The sequence below is a fragment of the Perca fluviatilis genome, chromosome 17 (genome assembly GCF_010015445.1).
Source record: "Perca fluviatilis chromosome 17, GENO_Pfluv_1.0, whole genome shotgun sequence".
Lineage (NCBI taxonomy): Eukaryota > Metazoa > Chordata > Actinopteri > Perciformes > Percidae > Perca > Perca fluviatilis.
In genome coordinates this window covers 33,935,789-33,960,432 of record NC_053128.1, presented here as the reverse complement: position 1 = coordinate 33,960,432, position 24,644 = coordinate 33,935,789, and the positions used below count along the sequence as shown (strand labels likewise).

General features: G+C 40.1%; 1 protein-coding gene across 1 annotated transcript; it reads right to left on the bottom strand.

The window, feature by feature from the left end:
• Nucleotides 1-11,181: 11,181 nt before the first annotated feature.
• LOC120545261 lies at nucleotides 11,182-24,190 on the bottom strand. The gene is made up of 3 exons (XM_039779451.1): nucleotides 24,167-24,190; nucleotides 23,633-23,686; nucleotides 11,182-13,006 (listed from the first exon to the last, which is right to left on the bottom strand). Exons 2-3 carry the CDS (start codon nucleotides 23,638-23,640, stop codon nucleotides 11,278-11,280), a joined length of 1,737 nt encoding a protein of 578 aa, XP_039635385.1. The 5' UTR covers nucleotides 23,641-23,686; nucleotides 24,167-24,190; the 3' UTR covers nucleotides 11,182-11,277.
• Between the last annotated feature and the right edge of the window lie 454 nt (nucleotides 24,191-24,644).

Below are 24,644 nucleotides of genomic sequence, written 5' to 3'. Positions count from 1 at the left end.
ACAATATAAGTATAGGTACAAACAATATAAGTATATGTACGCAGTATGTATTAAATTAAAAATAAAGATAGAAATAAAATAAAATAGATAAATAAAGAGCAAAGAGCATTACAGCAGAGAGAACAGTGGCATGAAGAGCCAGGTGGAGAGTCAGGGTGGTTTCCGGGCCTTGTTAATAAGGCTAGTGGCGGAAGGGAAAAAGCTGTTAATGTGGCGTGAGGTTTTGGTCCTGATGGACCTCAGCCTCCTGCCAGATGGGAGTGGCTCAAAGAGTTTGTGTCCGGGGTGGGAGGGGTCAGCCACAATCTTTCCAGCACGCTTCAGAGTCCTGGTGGCGTAAAGGTCGTGGAGCGGCGGCAGATTGCAGCCAATCACCTTCTCTGCTGACCAAATGACACGCTGCAGTCTGCCCTTGTCCTTGGCAGTGGCAGCAGCGTACCAGATGGTGATGGAGGATGTGAGGATGGACTCAACGATGGCTGTGTAGAAGTGCACCATCATTGTCTTTGGCAGGTTGAATTTCTTCAGCTGCCGCAGGAAGTACATCCTCTGTTGTGCTTTCTTGACAAGGGAGCTGATGTTCAGCTCCCACTTGAGGTCCTGGGAGATGGTCGTCCGGGGAAGCGGGAAAAAACCACCGGGGTTTTTGTGGGGGCGCCACAAGGTGTTGGGGGGCGGTGGGGCTGGGTTCTTCCTGAAGTCCACAACCATCTCCACTGTCTTTAGAGCGTTGAGATCTAAATTGTTTTGGTTGCACCACTTCACCAGGTGGTCAGCCTGGTGAAGTGAAGCAGGCTGAAGCAGGCTGGCACGTGACATGTCTCCAGTGAGGTGTTAAAAATGTCTGTGAACACTGGAGACAGCTGGTCAGCACAGTGCTTCAAGCTTGATGGGGAGACAGCATCTGGTCCAGCAGCTTTCCTGGGATTCTGTCTCCTAAAGAGTCTGTTGACGTCCCTCTCGTGGATGGAGAGAGTCGTCACTGAGGTGGGTAGGGGGGTGGAGGTGGAGACCTTTAAGGAGGGCATTGGTGGGGGGGCCCAGGGCCCTGCTGAGGTGGGGGAGGTGGAGGTGATGCACAGTGGCTGTAGCTGTAGGGAGGTGTCGTGGGGGATGGTGTCAGGACTGACCTTTTGTCTTTCAAATCGACAGTAGAACTCGTTCAGGTCGTTGGCTAGGTGTCTGTCATTGAAGGAGTGGGGGGTTTTAGGCTTGTAGTTGGTGATCTGCCTAAGTCCTTTCCAGACAGTTGCAGAGTCATTAGCTGAGAACTGGTTTTGGAGTTTCTCAGAGTACCGTCGTTTAGCCTCCTTCACCGCCTTGCTAAACTTGTACTTTGACTCTTTAAATCTGTCTTTGTCCCCACTCCTGAACGAGTCTTCCTTAGCCAGCCTTAACCTCCTGAGTTTGGCTGTGAACCAGGGTTTGTCATTGTTGTAACTCACCCTGGTGCTTGATGGAACACAGCAGTCCTCACAGAAGCTGATGTATGATGTCACAGCCTCTGTGTACTCATCCAGACTGTTGGTAGCAGTCCTGAACACATCCCAGTCAGTAGAATCCAAACACGACTGGAGATCCTCCACAGCCTCACTGGTCCACTTCCTTGATGTCCTCAAAACAGGTTTGCAGAGCTTTAGTTTCTGCCTGTAGGTGGGGATCAGGTGGACCATGACGTGGTCAGAGTGTCCCAGTGCAGCACGGGGGACGGCGTGATAAGAATCCCTGACTGTGGTGTAACAGTGATCCAGAATGTTCTCCTCTCTGGTCGGGCATTTAATATGCTGTCTATATTTAGGGAGTTCGTGAGTGAGGTTCCCTTTATTAAAGTCACCAAGGACAATAACTAGGGACTCCGGGTTGGTCCGCCTCCACGCAGCAGAATCTGGTCGGTGCACGAGCGTCGCGCCGGCCCTGCACGCGGCTCGGGGTGAGATGTAAACACCGACCAGAATGAATGACGCGAACTCACGGGGTGAATAAAAAGGCTTACAGTTTATAATGAAATATTCCAGGTTAGGAGAACAATGCTGCTGGATCACTGTCACGTCGTTGCACCAACCGCTATTGATGTAGAAACCGATTCCTCCACCTTTAGTTTTGCCGGAGAGGTCCGTGTCTCTGTCCGCTCTGTAGAGTTGGAAGCCTGCCAGCTGCAGCGCAGAGTCCGGTATTCACTGGTGAATGAGATACGGGTACCATCGCAAGAAACATAGTTAAAACACAAAACAAAACAAAACAGAGCGCACCAATACACCGTGTCACCATTCTGCGGCGCCATATAGTATGAAGAGATATAAGCAATTCATTTGTGATTTATTGCATATCTGCATAGTGATTTATTGTATATCTGCATAGACTCTTTCTGTTTTGTTTATGGCCTGAGACAAGTTACTTGTGTGTGTTAACATATGTGTACTGACACTTTCACATAAAAAAAAAAACTTTTATGATTGTGATTACTGTATGGTATTAACAGGTCCAGTGATTTGGATCCTGGGCAGCAGCTACGTTCGTCGTGGCGTTTCCCTCAGATGATCATCGTGCTGTCTGACATCACCCAGAGACGTCGGTGGAGATCGGGCCATCCGGGGAAAATTGACAAGTCCCATAAATGGGTGAACAGTGTCATGGCTACCTTTGTCTTGGGAATGCAGGGGGGTATCGTGCATCACTCTCAAATTTAATTTGACAAGTCTGAACTGTTTCATAGGGATGAAGTTCATTTATCCACTAGGGGTAATAATATTTTTTTAAATAATTTAGCTGAAGGTTTAAGAGTCTTAATCCAGTAGGGATGATACTGGATTAAACCTCTCAACATGTTTTTAATATGAAACAGTTAAAGAATGTTACATTCTTTTGGGGTTGTGTATGTGCATTTTGTCTTTAGATTAATACATCATCACTTGGGTAGACATAACACTGTTCAATTGTCACTGCTCTTTTATTTATTATTATTACTTTTTTATATGTTTTTATTTGTGTTTTACTATTTCAACTTTTAATAAAGCAATTAACCAAATGATTCAATATTTATTATTGAAACACACAGTAGACACTTCAAGTAGACATGCTTTGACAGAAATGTCATGTGGTTTTATTACTTATGTGGTAGAACTTTATAATGATATATATTCAAAGTCTGTGGCCTACACAGTGAATATTGATAAGGGAGGTGTCAAGACACTTAGATTAGATTTGATTATATTTCTCTTCAATGTCATTGTGCAGAGTACAAGTACAGAGACAATTCAATGCACGTTCAAGTGCAAAAAAGTACTGTATAGACAGGTAGTGTAGTATAAACAGTATATGGCATAGTGCACTGTAGACAGTAGTATACAGTTAACCAAGTGGTATGGTTTACAGTAAGGCTATGTGCAATGTATTAACAGGATCACATGGATACGTTTTTTTTCTCCATTGGCTGTATAATTTCCCCATCCCCTGTGTAGCTATACCTCTTAACCCTCATTATTTAACAACATATACATTTCTTAAAATATCATAGCCTACTTGTTCGTGGATAAATGTTACTTCATATGAATTAATTTGCTACATATCGAAGTATGAGTAATTCCAATCCATCAAAACGTTGCTGAAAACTGAAATATTATATATAATAAAGCTGAAATATTTTGTTCCGATGCTTTTCATAAACTCTCTATGGGCTTCACCTTCTCACTTGACTGCATGCCTCCACGCCCACCCGATTGCCTGCGAGCTTGGCTTCTTGGCTTCTCCCTTCTTATGTTATATACTGTCTATGGCTTCTCCTCTACTGTCTATGCTTCTCCTGGCAGTACGGTAATTTTTCGACTATGCGACAGTAAGTCTCGTGGTTATGACCCAATCGTTGGCCTATTTTCACTAAAACATCTGCTACGGAATCATAACGTGAGCTACAAGGTAATGGAGCCTTTTATACATTTTCGTGTTTCTGTAGAAATAAACAATGGACAAATAGAGTCTTTAAACACTTCAGATGTAAAGTTATTCTCTGTCAGGTGACGTAAAAACAAAATGGCGGTCAGCGGAATGCTAACGGGAGGTGATCGCTTTGTAGCAACGAAGCGATCCCATGGGAGGTTTGAGTTCTGAAGCGAAGCTTACCCCCTTGGTCTGTTTACCAGCTGACTGGCCCTTCCTCTTCCTCTTCTTCACCTTGTTTTTGGGCGGGCTCCAAACCAGAGCTTAAAGGAGCCCGCCGCCATCTTGTGACGGGAGTGTGTAACATCAAGACTGGAAACAACCAACACTAATCATTCTTTAAAAACTTTATTTAATCAACACAACAAGTTCAACAATGTTTAACATAATGTGAATATATAAAATATATATTTTTAGGCTTTTAAATGCTAAAATGTGACATGTTTACCTCATGTAGGCTAAATAGCCTACAGTTCACACCATCACATAATAACTCATAACATGTTCAGTCAGGTTAATGTTAAAGAGTTTACAAAAACAAAATTTAGAGACAGGCCCTGATTGGCTAATCAGGAGCACCGGGACAACTCCCGGTTGGCCGGCGGTGTTCAGTACATTTAGTGAGAGATTATGAAGAAACGCTGCCTTTTCTACAAACTGTAGCTTCTATCTTTACTTTTCTGGGAAGACTTTGAGTTCTTTCTTCATCTTTTCACAGTCATCAACCACCCTGCTACACAGATGAGGCAAAATTATGATTTCTCTTCCATCAGAGTCAGAATCAGAATCAGAAATACTTTAATAATCCTAGGGGGAAATTATTTTTGTTACCACTCCAAGCATACAAACAACAAATAAAAACAACATACAGTATATTATCAAGACTTTTAACATATATAATAAAAACAAATATACAGTAATAATATATAAGATATGAAATGTACAGTGTTAATGTGCAAATAGTGCAATAAAAAAGAGGAATGATTGATACTATCTTCTCTCAGAGTCCTCTGAAAGTCCTCCATGTCTGTCAGAGTCTTTTCAGCCTGAAGTTCAGCTGATCTTTTCGCCAACTTCCTCTTTATTTCTTCCAGGTCCTTCTTCAGCGGTTCAACCATCTTCATGAAGTGTCTCTCAGCTGATCGTCTTGAGAAAAACACCATCAATCTGAATTCTCAATCAGCGATCTTCCTAAACTCTTCTACAATCTCTCTCATCTTCTGTTCACTGCTGCCACTCTCTGATGAATGAAGATGCATGTGCTTTGAGTTTGTTCATGAATTCAGACAGATTAGGAGGATATTCTCTGCTCCATCTTCTTGGTGTTGATGTTGACGGTTTAGCCCCCATCTCCAGGTCTCCTGGTCCTCCTGAAGTGTTGAGATCTCCTCTTCAGAGTGATGAAGAAGCTGACTTTAAATCACACTGTGGAGACAGGAAGAGACACACATCATCAGAATACACACACACACACACACACACACACACAGTAAAAGGCGACGAATATATAAATATTGTACTTTTTACTCCACTACATCAATCTGACAGCTTTAGTTACTTGTTACTTTACACATTAAGACTCAAGCATATACACACACACACACACACACACACACACACGTACGTATATTATATAGATATACATATTATATAACTCTATATATTAACCAACAACAACAATGGACTTTGTTAAGAGTGAGACAATAGTGCCGAGTGCAAACGCTATCTGAATAAATATGGGATGATTAATGTAAGTGGTTTCTTTATGAGGTAGATGATATGACAGTTTATTAACAGCGTGATTATATTTATATTTGACAGTGATGATATTTTCATGTTATTAAACTATGTAAACTATAAAGGATGTATAATTTCCAGCTCCAGAGGGTGTTTCAGCTTCAGTTAGTTTCTTTCACCACCTGCTGGTCAAAAGGAAACATCACTGCTGGTTTATCTTCTCCTTCAAATAAAGAAAACTTTATTGACTTTAGGACACTTTTTAATAACAGTCCAATTTAAAACAATGAAACATAATCAGCATAACAACCAATAAAATTCTAAATAGAAACAGAGAAACTCACTGAGACAAAAGGAGTCACCAAATAAAACATGTTCAAATCCTCTTTCTGATTGGATAATAAACTTTGTTTCACATCGTCAGTTATCAGACTCCCAAACTGTATTTAACCCTCCTGTTGTCCTCGGGTCAAATTTGACCCATTTTCAAAAAGTCTCTGTTTCAAAAATGTGGGTTTCTTTCAACAAATTATCTTAAAAAAAATAACGTGGATGACTCCATACAACGTTCTTTAGTGTAAAATCAATGATCAGGGTATTTTATTAGATTTTATAGCATTTGAAAAAAATTTATAGGATTAAAAAGTGACATGACATTTTTTTTTTTTTTATCGACAGAGACATCAGAAAAAGCTTAAAAAACCTGATAAAAAACAACACAAATGTAAAAAAAAACAAAAAACACTAAAATTGATAAAGACATCGGAAAAAGCTACAAAACAATTGGGAAAAAAAGCCACAAAAGTGTCGAAAAAGATGACCAATATATTGGAAAACAAAAAGGTTTTCTTATGGACCCTTTGTATGTACAGTATGTGAATAGATGAGTGTTTCTAGTGAGGCAAGGACTACGTCTGTAAAATAAAAATGTATAACAAAGACAAATTGTCATTTATTGAAGAAAGTTGAGCAGAAAGTTCATCAGACTCAAAAAGCTGCTGATGATCCAATGAAGACACTCTGAGCAAATTGGTTTCAAGCAGACATTTTATTAATATTTGACAGAAAACTACAAATCAATCAGGATGTTATTCCAGGAGCAACAACAGAATATAATAAAGAAGTTATTAGTCTTTCTTTTTTTGTTGCTTCACGCATACACACACAGGAAGATAGACATGCATTGATATGGATTAACATGCACAGCACAGCGATCAGTTAGGTAGTTTCCAGGAGGATGACTGGTACCTCTCCAGCTACCAGTCACCACTCACACTACCCTCTTGTTTAAATATATATTTACTGTCAATATAGTTAATCACTCAAAATTAAAACAAAGTACAATAAACAACATAAAGGGATTAACATGTTTTTTTGTCTTCTGAAATATTATAACTAGTCATTAGGCATGAATAACATGAAGACACCAGGGTATATCATATATAATTACATATATTGATTATAATATACATCAAATGAAATTGTGAAAGCTGGATTCAGCTCCAACACAGCAGAACATTTGTGTCTGAGTTCAGTTCTGTAACATCCTCTGTACAAACTGATTAACAAGATGAGGAAACATCATGTTTAACATCTTTATATGGATATTTATTAATGTCAGTGATGTGTTACGGTCCCACCCCCAGATTACTTCTGTCAACATCACACTAACATCAGAATAAATCACAGCCTTTTATCTACTGAACAGCACGTTAGAAAAGTATTAAAACATTAAACTTAAAGGAGAACTCCGGGCAATTTTTACGTTAATCTTGATTGCTATATGTATATGAGTACTGTCGATAGCAAAAAAACCGATACGAATCGGTGCTAGCAACACGGAGCTGCTGCAGCTAATGCCGAGAGCTCCACTCAGCTAAAACGGCAGTTATGGGGGCATAGCTAAGATAAAGAGTGTCTTTGTGCCTCTTAACAGACACAAAATGCAATTAAAATGTCTGTGCAACATGAACAGGGCCCTTACATGACAACAAGATGCGTTTAGCAACTTAGCCATTGTTTAAATTCACCTACCCTCTTAGCTGCTAGCTGCCGTCTGGGAGGAGGGAGTGTGTTCAGCCAGGCTCCGGTAATAATCATCACGCAGCAGTTCCATGTGTATTTGTAGCATATATATCCATTTTGTGTGCTGTCGTTGGTGAATATGAGTCTCTGCAGTGGCGAATTGTGTGGTAGTTTCCTTAGCCAGGCTAGCAGCCCGGACCGGCATCCTTCTCCTTCCTATAGCCGCCCCCCTCGCCTGCTGAGGCCGATAACAAACCAACAAGCGCCCGCTGGTCTGGTGGAGGTCTTCCAGAAGACCGTTCAAGCCTTCGCGGCGAATAATTGTAATTTATTTCACCCTCACAAATAGGTAATTGAGCACTGTAGTGGTTATGACCATATTAGTGACTATGTAACTAAAAACTCAAAAGCTTCTTCCATGTGTTCAATATCTTCTGTATTCTCCATAGTTACGTTACTCTAAGCTTCTTCCCTTGTGAACACCTCCGATCGTCACTTTTCACACACTACGCTCCTCCAACCTGCAGTGTGTTATTTACCTTTTTCACGCTACAGCTGAATTCACACGGGACTTCAGCGCGAGACTACAGCTAGCAGTCTAAAACACTATTTTACTGTACAGGGCATAAACATAATTTGGTCAGTTTCCATGTAGTTACATAGCATTACATAACATTGAACCGTTTAAGGTAGAGTCTTGTGTGAGGTGTCATTGAACTCAGCAGAGACTTCCTTTTTTATTGGTGATGGTTTGGCCCGCCCCCTATGCATAAGCCACGCCCCTTTCATAACATTTGAACCGTTTAAGGTACACCCTTGTGTGAGGTATCATTGAACTCAGCAGAGACTTCCTTCTTCATTGGTGATGGTTTGACCCGCCCCCTATGTGTAAGCCACGCCCCCTTTCATACATGTTGACCCATTTAAGGTAGAGTCTTGTGTGAGGTATCATTCATCTCGGCAGAGGCTTCATTTTTAATTGGTGATGGTTGGACCCGCCCCCTAAGCTTTAGCCACGCCCCCTTTCACAGCTAATGAACCGTATGACATAGAGTCTTGTGTGAGCTATCGTTGAACTCGGCGGGGAGTTCCCTTTTCATTGGTGACGGTTTGCGGCGTCTGAGTGCCGCGCGAATACACGGTCGCAAGGAGCGGCGTCCGCCCGGTAACCCCGACGCGCGCAGAGGCGCGAGGGCCCGTCCATCGCTGCTCGCAGCTTTAATTGCATTTTGTGTCTGTTAAGAGGCACAAAGGCACTCTTTATCTTATGCCCCAATAATTGCCATTTTAGCTAAGTGGGAGCTCTCGGCATTAGCTGCAGCAGCTCCGTGTTGCTAGCACCGATTCGGCTTGTTTTGTTTGCTATCGACAGTACTCATATACATATAGCAATCAAGATTAACGTAAAAATTGCCCGGAGTTCTCCTTTAAGAATGATAAATGTATTTTTGATCTGACTTCAGTTTGTGATATAGAGGGAGGGAGCTGCTGTACTCAACATTAAACAGCAGGGGGCATCCTCACTGTATTTAAAACCAGGGCATTGTCCCAAACAGTCATTACACTACAGAGAGCGCTGTTTCCAGAAATTACACATTTACATTTAATTAATCTCTTCACATTTAATAGATTAATTATAGAACTAATGAAACATTATATCATCAGTGTGGAACTTGTTTTCTACACAGCTCTCTGCTCTCAGTGATTCTGTTCATCTACATCAGTGTTTCTCAACGGGGGCGGTACCGCCCCCCAGGGGGCGTTCAGAAGATGATGGGGGGCGTTGGAAGCAATATTTTGGAAAGGGGGGCGTTGAGGTGCCCTTGGGGGCGTTTGTTTGAAAACTAGTTTAAACCAAAGATTCACAATAACAATACATGTTTACACTTAAACTACTTGCAAAAAACAGTTTTCTGCAACATTAAAACCTGCCAGTTCACGGCACTGCAACTGGACGAGACGGTGGATCATTGTTCGGCAGCTCCGTGCTGCCTTCATGGAAACGGGACGTCAGAGCATCGTCTTAAATGAGCTCCGTATTTCGCGCTGAAGCTGCGTTCAGAAAAACACCAATCGCCGCAGGGTGTGCGACGTCCTGTTGTATTCTTTAATCCCCCAATGTAGCACAAGTATACTTTATATTTCACAGTAACAGTTTTTCGTCAGATCTTTTATAGAACCCAACGTTTCCTACTGTACCTGAAAGCAGCTTAATTTGACGAAGAAAAAGAAAAAAGAGACGAGCGACAGATTTTTTTTTTTTGCTGGCGAGAGATATCGACTGTGCTTTGTTGTTTGGCAAACATTTAGCTGTCCCCCAAACTCCGGGCAATTCAGGGCTTGTGTTTGCTGTTTTAAAACTTTCTTGTTGAAGCGATAGAGGCAGAGATGTCGTGCTGTTTACTGTAACGGGACTCCACCTCCTCAAAACGCAGAGCGATGTGGGGTTGCGCTTCTCCAAACGTTTTTTTGCGCTGTTATTGCCGAAGACAGGGCGATAGCAAACCTAGACTTTCAAACCTAGACTCTTCAATCCTAGACTCTTCTAACCTAGACTCTTCTAACCTAGACTCTTCTAACCTAGACTCTTCAAACCTAGACTCTTCAAACCTAGACTCTTCAATCCTAGACTCTTCAATCCTAGACTCTTCTAACCTAGACTCTTCTAACCTAGACTCTTCAAACCTAGACTCTTAAAACCTAGACTCTTCAAACCTAGACTCTTCAATCCTAGACTCTTCTAACCTAGACTCTTCTAACCTAGACTCTTCTAACTTATACTCTTCTAAGCATCAACAAAGGGCTCTCACTAACTTTCAAAGGTTGTAAACTTATTTCCATTCGGCAGTAGGTGTCGTTTGTCATCACCAAAATGAAAACCTTGTTTCTGTGTGTGTGTGTGTGTGTGTGTGTGTGTGTGTGTGTGTGTGTGTGTGTGTGTGTGCGAGCGTGCGTGCGTGTAATCCTGCTTTTACCCCTTGATAAGTGCAAGCTTGTTTTCCGTTGGAACAATTTGAATGAAAAATAGATTTGAATGTTAAATTGCTAGCTGTTTCTGATTGGCTACTGTTAGTGTTTGTAATAATAATACATATTATTTAAAGCGCCTTTCATGACACCCAAGGTCACTTCACAACCAAAAAAGGACATTCAAATTATAGTCATCTTATAAAGGTGCTGAGGTTCACACCATGCAGCATGCCTTTTGATAATACCTAATTATAGTTTGAATGTTACATATCTAGTAGTTCTGATTGGCTGCTGTTATTTAATTTGAATGTCAAATGGTTGCATTTAAAAAAATATATATTTCTATTCACATGGCTTTTTTGATACCTGGGAAACTAATACATGTGTTGTTTGTCATTCAATGATTTGATTTATTGATTATTTTTAATAACAATAGTAACAACAATAATAGGCCTATATTAGGGCGTAATCATTAATATCCGGGGCAATTAGCCTACATAATATTTGATGGGGGGCGTTAGGGACCGGGATAATGGATAGGGGGGCGCTGGCACAAAAAAGGTTGAGAACCACTGATCTACATCATCACTAGGTTACTTCTTTACCAACTGCTTATCTTAGTTTACCAAACCCGTAGCGCATCGCTGCCTTGATTCCTTCATCTTTAACCATTTGACTCTGCATCTCTTCCAGTTTCTTCTTCTTCTCTGTGTCTCCTTTCTCCTTCATCTTCTCAATCAGGAAGTCCAAGTGGACATGAGTGGACAGTGAATTAACATTCAGGGCGATCTGCTTCAGTTTGACAACATGCTGAAAGGACTCCTCCAACCACTGATCTTTTTCTTTCTGAAGTTCATCCATGTTGTTCTCAAGAGTTTCCAAAAGTCTCGACTTTATCTCACCTCCTGCCAACAACCGATCTTTTTCTTTCTGAAGTTCTTTGATGTTTTTTTGAAGAGTTTCAAAAAGGCTTGACTTGTCCTCCTCTCCTGCTTTGATCTTTTCATACTTCTCCTTCATTTCTTTCAGGGTCTTCTGAACTTTCCTTGTCTTGGTCACATAGATCCAGGGGGTTTTGACATGACTTGATTCATCTGAACACTTACCCGCACAGTTAATGCACTGTTCTTCCTTCACATGAACTGATACAGGACACTTCCCGGTACAGACAGTGCAGCGGCCATCTTTTATGACCTCACAGTGTTTTGGATACCAGGCCAGTGTGCATGGATAGTGACAGTTCTCCTCACAGACAGTACAGCAGACAGCTCCTCCATAATTTAACCCAAGTGCCCACCACCTCCTCTCTCTGCCGACTTTTTGTTTAACTTTGTAGGGCTCATCAACTTCTACAGTGAACTTCTCATTGTTCTTCATCTCTTCTTCATGTTTCTTCAGAGCTTCCTGAGTCTGTTGAATTTCTGTCTGTTTTAGATCAATCAACTTGATTCTGTCCTGCAGGTTGTTGATGCAGGCTGTCAGTCTGGTTTGGTATTTCATAACTTCAATAGTTGTCATCAGGCTTTGAGGGGATTGTTTGGTCAGGAAATCAGCAAACTGACTTATTTGGTCCATTGTTAAGTCCCATGCACTTTTTAGAGCAACATTATTTTTCTTTGTTTTCTGTATTGTCTGGCGGTTGTTGAACATAAAATGAACAGTATCACCATCTTCATCTTTGGCACATTTAATGTTTGCCTCCTTGAGAGCTTTCAGAACATTTTCAGCTGTCACACCATCTGAGTGTGTGATGAGGGCGACAATGTTCTTCTCCATGTTTTTTCCAAACGGAGAGATCACTGAATCAAAGATGTACCTCAGTCGGTCACTCAGGCGATTCTCACTCCCTTTCATCACCAGACCCACTGCATTAATCTCATGAACTCCATCTTCTGACTGGAACAAGTCTAATAATCTTTGCCTGATGATGTCATCATATTCGATCCCTCTGATGTCTCCATATCCAGGAGTATCGATGATGGTCAGAGAGTAGGGCAGAGGTTTACCTTCAAAACCAAAGATCTGGTACACCATCACATCTGATGTCTGACTTTCTGATTGACTTCTCTTCTCGTCTTCTACGATCTGAAACCAGACATCATCCTCCCACTTCACTCCCATGGCGTAGTTGACCAGAGCGTTGATCAGAGTAGATTTTCCTGCTCCTGTTTCACCAACAAGTAAGATGGTTTTGTTTTGCTTGTTTGGATTTTTTTCACCAAGAGTCATTCTAGTCAGAGTTCCAATGTTCTCTTTCTTTGGTTTCAGCTGGTAGACAGCAGGACATCCTAATTGGATAAGAACTTTGTTGTGGATGTAGTCATACTTGGATGATGTGTTCCTGTAGAAAAGTAAAGACCAGAGCTAAACAATGAAATTAAATAATATCACTCCACCTACTGGGGCCAAACTATTTTAACTGGTGAATGCTCAAAATATGAAACTATCTATAAACTAAGCACTTACACATCATCAGATATTATGTCATCATTCAAAATAATATTAGAACTAAAAGATATAGTTAAATAAAGTCTAAATTGAAACACATGTACTCTGACACTGACATGTTAGAGACTGTTTAATAAAACAGTGCTAGTAATATAATGATGTAATAATGTAGTAATGCAAGTGACCATAACATACATTTGATATTGAAACTATTATTTAAAAATATATCTGGTCTGGTTCTTGCTGTAATCTGGAGAATTTCTTTTAAATAAAGTTTTGTTAAGTCCCTATAAATCACTTAAGGAAGTAATTATGCTAATTTAGTCTACAGTCCACTGATTAAAGTATTGCAATATTTATATATTGGCAGTATCATGAACTGGGTGTCTGGCCTCAACATCTCTTGGAGAAAAAAAACTCCATTGTATTCACAATAAAAATGGATTTATTCACACAATTGTGAAAACCTGAAGCTCACTTATAAACAATAATATTCCAGACCATAAAATGTAAATATAATGTATAAATATAAACTTTCAGCACAATTACATTGTTTTAACTCAAATAGAAATTCTAAATCAACCAGAACTGAAATCTTAAGGATTGTCACCTGGGGTGATATTAGCCCTTTTTTTAGGGGTGCAGAAGTACCCCTAAACTTGATCCCTACAGCTCTAAATATATAATTGATAAAAATGTCTGTGTTAATCTATTGTAAACTTAGAAGTTTGGCTTTAGAAATATCAAAGCATCGTGAAACTAAACCAAGAGTCTAGACGCCTAGATCAATCAGAAATATTTCTGAGCCATTTTCAGAAAAAAAGTGCTCTAAAAAAAGTTCTAATTTTCAAAAGTTATTGATGCTGTATTTTGGAAATGTCTGCTTTTTCGTATATAAATATCTGATTTCATTTGTAATACCACCTGACCTTTAACAGCCTTGTGGCTCAGCATTAAAGTAAGTTTTCTCTGAATGTAACAATTCAGTGTTCCCTCTATCACGATTGTCCAAAATGATTTTAAAATGCAAAATGGCACAGAAGACCATTAAAAAACTACATTAAAAGTCTACCAGGCACTCCTAAAGCTCTGATCCTAGGATCGCCCCTGATTGCCACTTAAGTAAAAAACAGACCTGATTTGATTTGTTTAGTTAGTTCTCTGAATGTACGAAGGTTTTAGCTCAAACATGTGCAAAATAATACAATAAAAGCTAAGAATACAAAAACAATATTAACTTAAAATATCCAAAAGGAATAGGAAGGATAACTCTATTTAATCCCCTTTAATCCTTCCCCTACTCCACTACTCATTAACGATCATCAGAACGGCTTCATATTTATATCATATCCTATCTAATCATATGCTTTACATATGTATATACCCACACACAAAAAAGAAAACATACATTTATACATATGTATTTATTCACCATAGAACAAATTGTAAATAATTGTGCTGTTTGAAAATGAACCAGATCAGTGAATATCAATGTTTTGATTTGAAGAATAATGAACGTGTGTGATCCCTAAAAATGGTATAGAGCTCAACAGTGACCGCCCACTTTTTAAATGGCTCTGATGTGTGTGTATCTGTGTTTTAACCCTGGAACCAAGACAACCAGCTACGAGAGGAATCAGGAGCATCAAACATTTTATTTGGCACGTTTCTTATTTTTCATATTTATATCATATCCTATCTAAACATATGCTTTACATATGTATATACCCACACACAAAAAAGAAAACATACATTTATACATATGTATTTATTCACCATAGAACAAATTGTAAATAATTGTGCTGTTTGAAAATGAACCAGATCAGTGAATATCAATGTTTTTGATTTGAAGAATAATGAACGTGTGTGATCCCTAAAAATGGTATAGAGCTCAACAGTGACCGCCCACTTTTTAAATGGCTCTGATGTGTGTGTATCTGTGTTTTAACCCTGGAACCAAGACAACCAGCTACGAGAGGAATCAGGAGCATCAAACATTTTATTTGGCACGTTTCTTATTTTTTTTTAAACTGAAGAATTGTCAAAGGAAGCTCAACAGTGACCGCCTACTTTTTAAACGGCTCTGATGTTCAGTGTTGTAATGTAATGGAGTACAAATACTTTGTTACTGTACTTAAGTAGAAATTTCACGTAGGCCTATCTGTACTTTACTTAAATTTATGTCAACTTTCACTTTTACTTCACTACATTTCCTAGATAAAATGTATACTTTTACTCCGTTATATTTCCACTAAGCATCTTCATTACTCGTTACTAAAAAATAAAATTAGAAGAAATGTGTGCAACTGCAATAAGGGAGGTTTGGCGAATCACTGCTCCTAGATTGCATTACGCACGCTCCATACGCCATGTCTCTATTTCAGCTTGTTTGTTGCTAAAGGAGGAGGAGGACGCACAACTGAAAACGCCATTAGTGATGGGATAACCGACTCTTTTACGGGAGTCGGTTCAACCGGACGGTCGTTGGTTGGCCTACCGAGTTAATAGATTCGGGGGGGGATCGCGTTTAACTTTACATAACATTATGTGTATTTGTATGTGATATAATACTTTCCCCTTGGTAATGTAGCATATGAATTTCCATGAACACAATTCTAAAATGCACGAGACATAAAGGCTTCTGCTATCGGTTGATAACTCTAACTTGCCGAGAACCTAGACACCCGTTTGATTACATGACTCATGCATTAGCCACGGTTACGGTCTCGTTCAGTAGCCTGGTGCACAATGGTGACAGACCTACCTATCACGTAACAAACAGTTAACTTAACATTACTCCTAAGATAACATGACGTGCATTTGTATGTGATATCCATCGATAATGTAGTCTATGAATTTGTATGTACACAATCATCTAAGATGCAGGAGAAATAAAGGCTTCTGATATCAGTTGATAACTCAAATGTGCCGAGAACCTAGACACCCGTTTGAATATAGACTCATGCAGTACCCTTGGTTACGGTCCTTACGGTCTCGTTCAGTAGCCTGGTGCGCGGTCTCCTTGTGATAGCCTAGCCTAGCTACAACGTAGCAACATTCACTTCTCTAACATTTAACTTAACATAACTACCAAAATAACATGACTTGTATTTGTATGTGATGTACTGTACTTCCGCATTGATAATGCGTGAATTGCCATGAACACAATCCTAGAAAGATGCACCAGAAACAAGGCTCGGTTAATAACTCAAACTTGCTGAGAACCAAGACACCGCTTGATTACATTAGACTTCGAGCGGGCCGGTTACCGCGGTTACATTAGACTCTAGCGCGGCGCGGTTGCACGGTTACATTAGACTCGAGCGGCCGGCAGGTCGCGCGGTTACGATAGACTCTAGCGGCGGGCAGGTCGCACGGTTACATTAGACTCTAGCGGCCGGCAGGTTGCACGGTTACATTAGACTCTAGCGGCCGGCAGGTTGCACGGTTACATTAGACTCTAGTGGCCGGCACGTTGCACGGTTACATTAGACTCTAGCGGCCGGCACCTTGCACGGTTACATTAGACTCTAGCGGCCGGCAGGTTGCACGGTTACATTAGACTCGAGCGGCCGGCAGGTTGCACGGTTACATTAGACTCTAGCGGCCGGCAGGTTGCACGGTTACATTAGACTCTAGCGGCCGGCACGTTGAACAGTTACATTAGACTCTAGTGGCCGGCAGGTTGCACGGTTACATTAGACTCGAGCGGCCGGCAGGTTGCACGGTTACATTAGACTCGAGCGGCCGGCAGGTTGCACGGTTACATTAGACTCGAGCGGCCGGCAGGTTGCACGGTTACATTAGACTCGAGCGGCCGGCAGGTTGCACGGTTACATTAGACTCGAGCGGCCGGCAGGTTGCACGGTTACATTAGACTCGAGCGGCCGCAGGTCGCAGCGGTTAATAGACTCTAGGACGCGCGGACGCTGCAGGTGTACGGTTACATTAGACTCTAGCGGCCGGCAGGTTGCACGGTTACATTAGACACTAGCGGCCGGCACGTTGCACGGTTACATTAGACTCTAGCGGCCGGCACCTTGCACGGTTACATTAGACTCTAGCGGCCGGCCTGTTAAGTCACATTCGGTCTCGTTAGTCATAGGGTCTAGGCATTAGGGCATTAGTAGCTAATTTCCTGATTGATTCTACCACCACCACTCCAGTCCAGTGGAGGCGCTAATGAGCTAGATACTACACAAACAGTAGCAGAAGAATACCAGCTACAGCCAACCATTGACATATATATAATGCCAACAGCACGAATGAAGTAAAAGAAAAAAACAGGAGTGAGTCGGTTCATTAACGTATGACACTCGATTGTCCCGGCTCAGTGACACGAGTCGAGTTAATTAACCGGCTCTTCGGTCAGTTCGTCAACACTAACCGCCATGGAAGCACGAGCACCTCTGGAGGACCTCCCTTTATCGTAGACCACCAGGCTCGACATAAGCAATGGCCCGATGTAAAAACGTATGTCGGGCTGGTTGCAGCCACAGTCACTGGTGTGTGCGTTACTTCACGCAGCACATGTAGCCTACTGAATGGAAACGTTACCGAGGATTATTTACCGCCGATGGCACAGATGAACTAACGCTACACTCGTTACTGTAAGTAGGTAGCCTACAATAAAACCTCCATGATTAAAGAGTCAATATTTATGAATAACCCACGTACCTGTTCTACAGGCAGAAACACGTAGAAACTATATTTCAGTCTGCGCTGTCCACTCTCGTCCACCGCGCTGTGCAAACACAGCTCTACTCTGAAAATAGTGACTTCACAAACGAGCTAAAATGAAAGATGTCATTTTGTAGTCTGTTTGTCTTAATATCACAGATTCATGTCCCCCAGGTATTGATCCTGATAGCACTATACAAGTGGATGAATCTGAAAACGTTTTCTGTAGGATAACATGTAGTACTAGTATTATTCCAGTAACGTGTAGTACTAGTACTATTCCAGTAACATGTAGTACTAGTACTATTCCAATTATAATCAACAACAGACCACACAAAGTGGTGAATAGAGGGGCAATACTTAACAACCTAATTGGAATTAAAACTACCAATGCAATGATAGAAAAGGATAGGAAAATGAGATGTGGATTACTAAATAGCAGATCTCTGTCTTCTAAAGCAGTACTAGCAAATTAATTGATATCTGATAATCAAATTGATCTATTCTGTCTTACTGAAACCTGGCTGGGCCATGAAGAATATGTTAGTCTAAATGAAGCGACTCCTCCCAGTCATATTAATTCTCAAATTCCTAGAGGCTCAGGCCGAGGAGGGGGAGTTGCAGCCATATTTGATTCAAGCCTGTTAATTAACCCTAAACCCAAACTACATTATAACTCTTTTGAAAGCCTTCTTCTTAATCTTCAACATCCAACACGGAAATCAGAACAGCCAATTATATTTGTTGTTGTCTACCGAGCTCCTGGTCCGTATTCTGAATTTTTATCTGAATTCTCAGAGTTTTTATCATGTGTAGTGCTTAAATCAGACTTATTGTAGGTGATTTTAATATCCATGTGGACGTTGACAGCAATAGCCTTACTACTGCTTTCAACTCATTACTGGATTCAATCGGTTTCAGTCAGAGTGTGCACAAGGCGACGCACTGTTTTAACCACACCCTCGACCTTGTGCTGGCATATGGTATTGAAATTAAGGATTTAATAATATTTCCGCAGAATCTGGTATTATCAGATCATTTTTTAATTACTTTTGAATTCTTGCTACCTGACCATACTAAACCAGATAATAGCTTCTACACTAGATGCCTATCTGACAGTGCTGTAGCTAAATTTAAGGAAGATATTCCAACAGCATTCCACTCTATGTCGTGCCTTAACATAACAGAGGACCTCTATGTTAACCTCAGTCCCTCTCAAATTGATACATTTGTAGACGGTGCTACGACTTGCCTACGGACGACCTTAGACTCTGTCGCTCCTCTTAAAAAGAGGACGATAAAGCGAAGGAAAACAGCTCCTTGGTATAACTCCCAAACTCGCAAATTAAAACAAATCTCGCGAAACCTCGAAAGTAAGTGGCGCTCCACCAAAGTGGAAGAATCCCGCTTGGTTTGGCAAGAAAGTCTCAAAACCTATAGGAAGGCCCTAAGAAAGGCCAGATAAGACTATTACTCTTCACTAATAGAAGAAAATAAGAACAACCCAAGGTTCCTTTTCAGCACTGTAGCCAGGCTGACAGATAGTCACAGCTCTACTGAGCCATCTATTCCTCTAGCTCTGAGTAGTGATGACTTCATGACCTTCTTTAATGATAAAATTATAACAATTAGAGATAAAATTCATCACCTTTTGCCCTTAACTTCTAACAGTTCCTCTTTAAATGCAGGACCGCTAGAAAGAACGACTAGTCCCGACATATACTTAGACTGCTTTTATCCTATAGACCTTCAACAATTAATGTTAAAGATATCCTCAGCTAAGCCAACTACCTGTCTCTTAGACCCCATCCCAACGAGGCTACTCAAAGAAGCGTTACCTGTGGATAACACTTCATTACTAGATATGATCAATATGTCTCTATTAACAGGTTATGTACCGCAGTCATTTAAAATTGCTGTGATAAAACCTCTTCTGAAAAAACCCACCCTAGATCCTGAGGTCTTAGCAAACTATAGACCTATATCTAACCTTCCCTTTCTATCCAAGATCCTTGAGAAAGTGGTTGCTAATCAGTTATGTGATTTTCTATACAGCAACAGTTTATTTGATGATTTTCAATCAGGATTTAGAAAGAATCATAGCACAGAGACGGCACTTGTGAAAATTACTAACGACCTTCTAACAGCTCCAGACAAAGGACTTGTCTCCATACTTGTTCTACTAGATCTTAGTGCTGCATTTGACACTATTGACCATACCATCCTGTTACAGAGACTGGAACACTTACTTGGCATAAAAGGAATCGCACTAAGCTGGTTTAAGTCCTATTTCTCTGAGCGATCCCAATTTGTTAATGTTCACGATAAACCCTCCAAGCACGCTAAAGTTAGCCATGGTGTTCCTCAAGGCTCAGTGCTTGGACCAATTCTATTTTCCTTATATATGCTTCCTCTAGGTAATATTATTAGGAAACACTCAATTAACTATCACTGTTACGCAGACGATACCCAATTATATCTGTCAATTAAGCCAGATGAAAGTGGTCAGTTAGCAAGAATTCAAACGTGTATTGAGGATATAAAATCCTGGATGACCCACAATTTCCTGATGTTAAACTCAGACAAAACTGAAGTTATTGTGATAGGACCAACGCACCACCGAACTTCGTTTTCGAAAGATATAGTTACTCTGGATGGTATTGCCCTGGCCTCCAGCACTGCTGTCAGAAATTTGGGAGTTATTTTTGATTAGGATATATCCTTCAACGCCCACTTAAAACAAACCTCAAGAATAGCCTTTTTCCATCTTCGTAACATTGCAAAAATTAGGAATATCCTGTCTCAAAACGATGCTGAAAAACTAGTCCATGCATTCGTTACTTCTAGACTAGATTACTGCAATTTCTTATTATCAGGTTGCCCAAATAAGTCCCTTAAGACTCTCCAGCTGATCCAGAATGCTGCAGCACGTGTTCTGACAAGAACTAAGAGAAGAGATCATATTTCTCCTGTATTAGCTTCTCTGCACTGGCTTCCAGTGAAATCTAGGATCGAATTTAAAATCCTCCTCCTGACTTACAAAGCTCTAAATGGTCAAGCACCATCATACTTAGAAGAGCTCTTAGTAACGTATTGTCCCACTACAGCACTGCGCTCCCGGAATGCGGGGCTACTTGTGGTTCCTAGAGTCTCTGGAAGTAGACTGGGGGCCAGGGCCTTCATCTATCAGGCTCCGCTTTTGTGGAACCAGCTCCCACTCTGGGTTCGAGGGGCAGACACCGTCGCCACATTTAAGAGTAAACTAAAAACCCTCCTCTTTGATAAAGCTTATAGTTAAGGAACGAGGAGTTGAAGGGTCCACCTAACCTGTCCCAGAATTGCTTGTTACTAACCTAGCTCTGGGGAGTTTACTCCCCGGAGTCCTTATGTTTCTTCTTCGCAGAGCTATGCTCTGCGATTTTCTGCAATTCCCGGCCGTGTCCTGCTGCGTCCTGCTGCATCCGCCGCATCCACCCATGCTCTGCAGCACCACGTTACATCCCGCAACGCCCTGCTGTGATGTTCCTATGCACAGAGTAGTCAGGATCCGGTATAGGGGACTGCACTACTCAGTATGACACAAGGTGCCCTGCTATGACATGAACTTCCACGATAACCTTCAAAGTCACTGTTATCTCTAATGTGACTATTATCGCCACTTCATCACACCCCCAACCGGCCCGTCAGACACCGCCTACCAAGAGTCTGGGTCTGCCGAGGTTTCTTCCTAAAAGGGAGTTTTTCCTTGCCACTGTCGCAATAACGACTGAAATAATGCTTGCTCTTGAGGGAATTACTGTAATTGTTGGGGTTTTGGAAATCATAGAGTATGGTCTAGACCTACTCTATATGTAAAGTGTCTCAAGATAACTATTGTTATGAATTGATACTATAAATAAAAATTGAATTGAATTGAATTAATTTGCAACCAATCTTGAACTTTGAACAAACTCTTGTAAACTAGCTGCTGTCTAAACGAGCCATCCTCTCTGCTGGAGCGGTAAACCTATGGAGGTATTTTAAGACCAAAACAAATACATGTGGCTACTTAATATGCACGTGAATGATGCCGCGTTCTTCATTCTTGACGATGTTGCCGGTTATTTAGCAACAGAATTGTCTTATTTCAAATTAGGCATACAGGACTAATCTGATATCATTTTCTAGTTAAGTAGCCTATCTAGTTATCATTATGGATTTTCCATGTTTTTAGGGGTTTGCTTACACTAATACATGTGAATAAATATAGCATTAATTTAGTAAGAAAGTGAAAATATCAAACAAGATGATGCGTATTAGGTATAATTTTATTTTCTTTATTTGAAAGTCCGGCCCCTGGAGTGTCTGCTTAAAAAAATTCTGTCCCTTGGAAAAATGTAGTTGATGACCCCTGGTCTAGCTTTGCTGCTAATGGCACAACATCCAGTGGCAGTGGCAAGCTGGGTATTAATATATTAATTTATATATTTATAGCTGGGTATTAATATATTAATTTATATATTTATAGTTGGGTTAGAACCATTTTCTAAAGCATAGGTACGGCGTATATTTTCCCGCTTTTTTGTCCTTTTCCAATCACACCTCTGATATTTCTTTCAGGGCCAGTAAAAATGTAGAAGGGGCCAGCAAAACTTTTTTTTATGTTGAGCCCTGCGACCACCCTGACTATAGTGGTGAACTCGGTGAACAGGGTAGTGGTGAAGATAACGTCATACACCCGTGTTGCAAGAAATGTTTCTGTACATTGATGTCAGCTCTAAAAATCTGCTGTTTGTTCTTTGAACTTAAGATAATTGTGCCTGAAAAGTCAGAGAAAAGAATGTGATTTTGATTTGATGAGTGAGATTAAGAAGATATGGGAACCCTGAATATGCTTTATGCTTTACTATAAGAAAGCCACAATGAAAGTTCTAACCACTTGCTTTAAAAAAAAGTGCTCTAAATGCTCTAAAAAGTACATTTAATATCAGAAAATTACTTTTGATACTTAAGTACAGTATATATCAGATACTTTAAGACTTTTACTTAAGTAATATTATAAAAGGTAACTTTCACTTCTACCGAAGTCTTTTTCTAGTACGATACTTGTACTTTTACTCAAGTATTGCTTTCTAGTACATATTACAACATTGCTGATGTTTCATTAAATGTTGATATAAAGAGTTTTAACCCTGCAACCAAGACAACCAGCTACGAGAGGAATCAGGACCAGAAGACATTTAATTTGGCAAATTTATTATTTTTTGGATATTGAAGAAACGTCAAAGGAACAAGACTATGTACAGAAACTATCACAGACTTCAGTGGTATCAGCTCGCTCTAGCTGTTTGCAGGTTCTGCAAACATTTTGGTAACCGTGAGTTGGACCAATCACAGACGTCGTTAGGCTTAGGATTGAGGGTAGTGTAGTACTTCTCCACAAGATTATGAATAAAATAAAAAAACAAATGATTGATTTTATACAGATTTATGTCTTCTACCAGAGCAGAAACTTTGTTTCACATCTTCAGAGCTCGGGGTCGGTCTACCTCAGACTGTCTCTAGACTTTATCTCTGATAATCTAATCTAATAAGTCAATCAATCAATCAATCAATCAATCAATCAATCAATCAATCAATCAATCAATCAGTCAATGATATTGTTAATTCCAGAACCACACTGTTGACCTCTATTATGAATTATTCTCATGGCTCTTTTTTGCAATATAGATAGTTGACATATACTGTATAAGTATCGCCACCAACGTCTCTTATGTAGTGACTTGTCTCATCATGTAGTAAAATGTGGTCCAGCAGTGTTTAATACTAAAACTGTGCTGTTTTAGCAAGTAATACTCACGTTGCCATGGTAACGGCTTCCCAGGAGTTGAGGATGGAGCACCTTGTGAGTTTTCTGGAAGAACAAGTCAGAGATCAACCACAGTGAGTTTAATATGTGGGGGTCAGGGGCTCTAAACTAGATCAGTTACATTCCTGCTTTATGACATCACTTTAATCAGAGTTAATCACTTCTTGAGAGAGAATCCATAACATACAGTTTATCTCTTTAGTGATGTTTTCACAGAGCAAAATATAGACTTAAACTGGCTGGCTGATCCTTTACAAAGATAATGTTTCAAAAGTATGAATTACTTTAATCTAAAATTGAGTCATCTATCAAGTTCAAACACAAAGCAGAGGTAAAATCAGAGGTGTTTGTATGTGGAAACTTCTCTCTAGACTCCATCTTTAGAAACTTTCACATTATGGCCATTTATCAAATGGAATTAACACTTTATTACTTTTTCTTTCCTAGGAAAACATTTGAAAGGTCATTTGCTGTAACAAACAGGAAGACAGACTGATTCAGAACCATCCAACCTGTGATCCATACCTGTGTTTTTAAAAGTCCTGGTCACCACGACCCCGACGGTCCAGAGAAGTAGATCTGAAGTTCCTGAAGCTCGGTGACGTGGTGACTACGGACACTGGAAGAAAGAAAATAAATTGTAGGAATTTAAGGTAGTATGTTATTAGTTATGATAAATACATTTTCCTCATGCATATATATATATATATATATATATATACATACTGTATATATATATATATATATATATATATATATATATATATATATATATATATATATATATATATATATATACAGTACAGGCCAAAAGTTTGGACACACCTTCTCATTCAATGTGTTTGTTTATTTTCATGACTATTTACATTGTAGATTCTCACTGAAGGCATCAAAACTATGAATGAACACATAAGGAATTATGTACTTAATAAAATGTGAAATAACTGAAAACATGTCTTATATTTTAGATTCCTCAAAGTAGCCACCCTTTGCTTTTTTGATA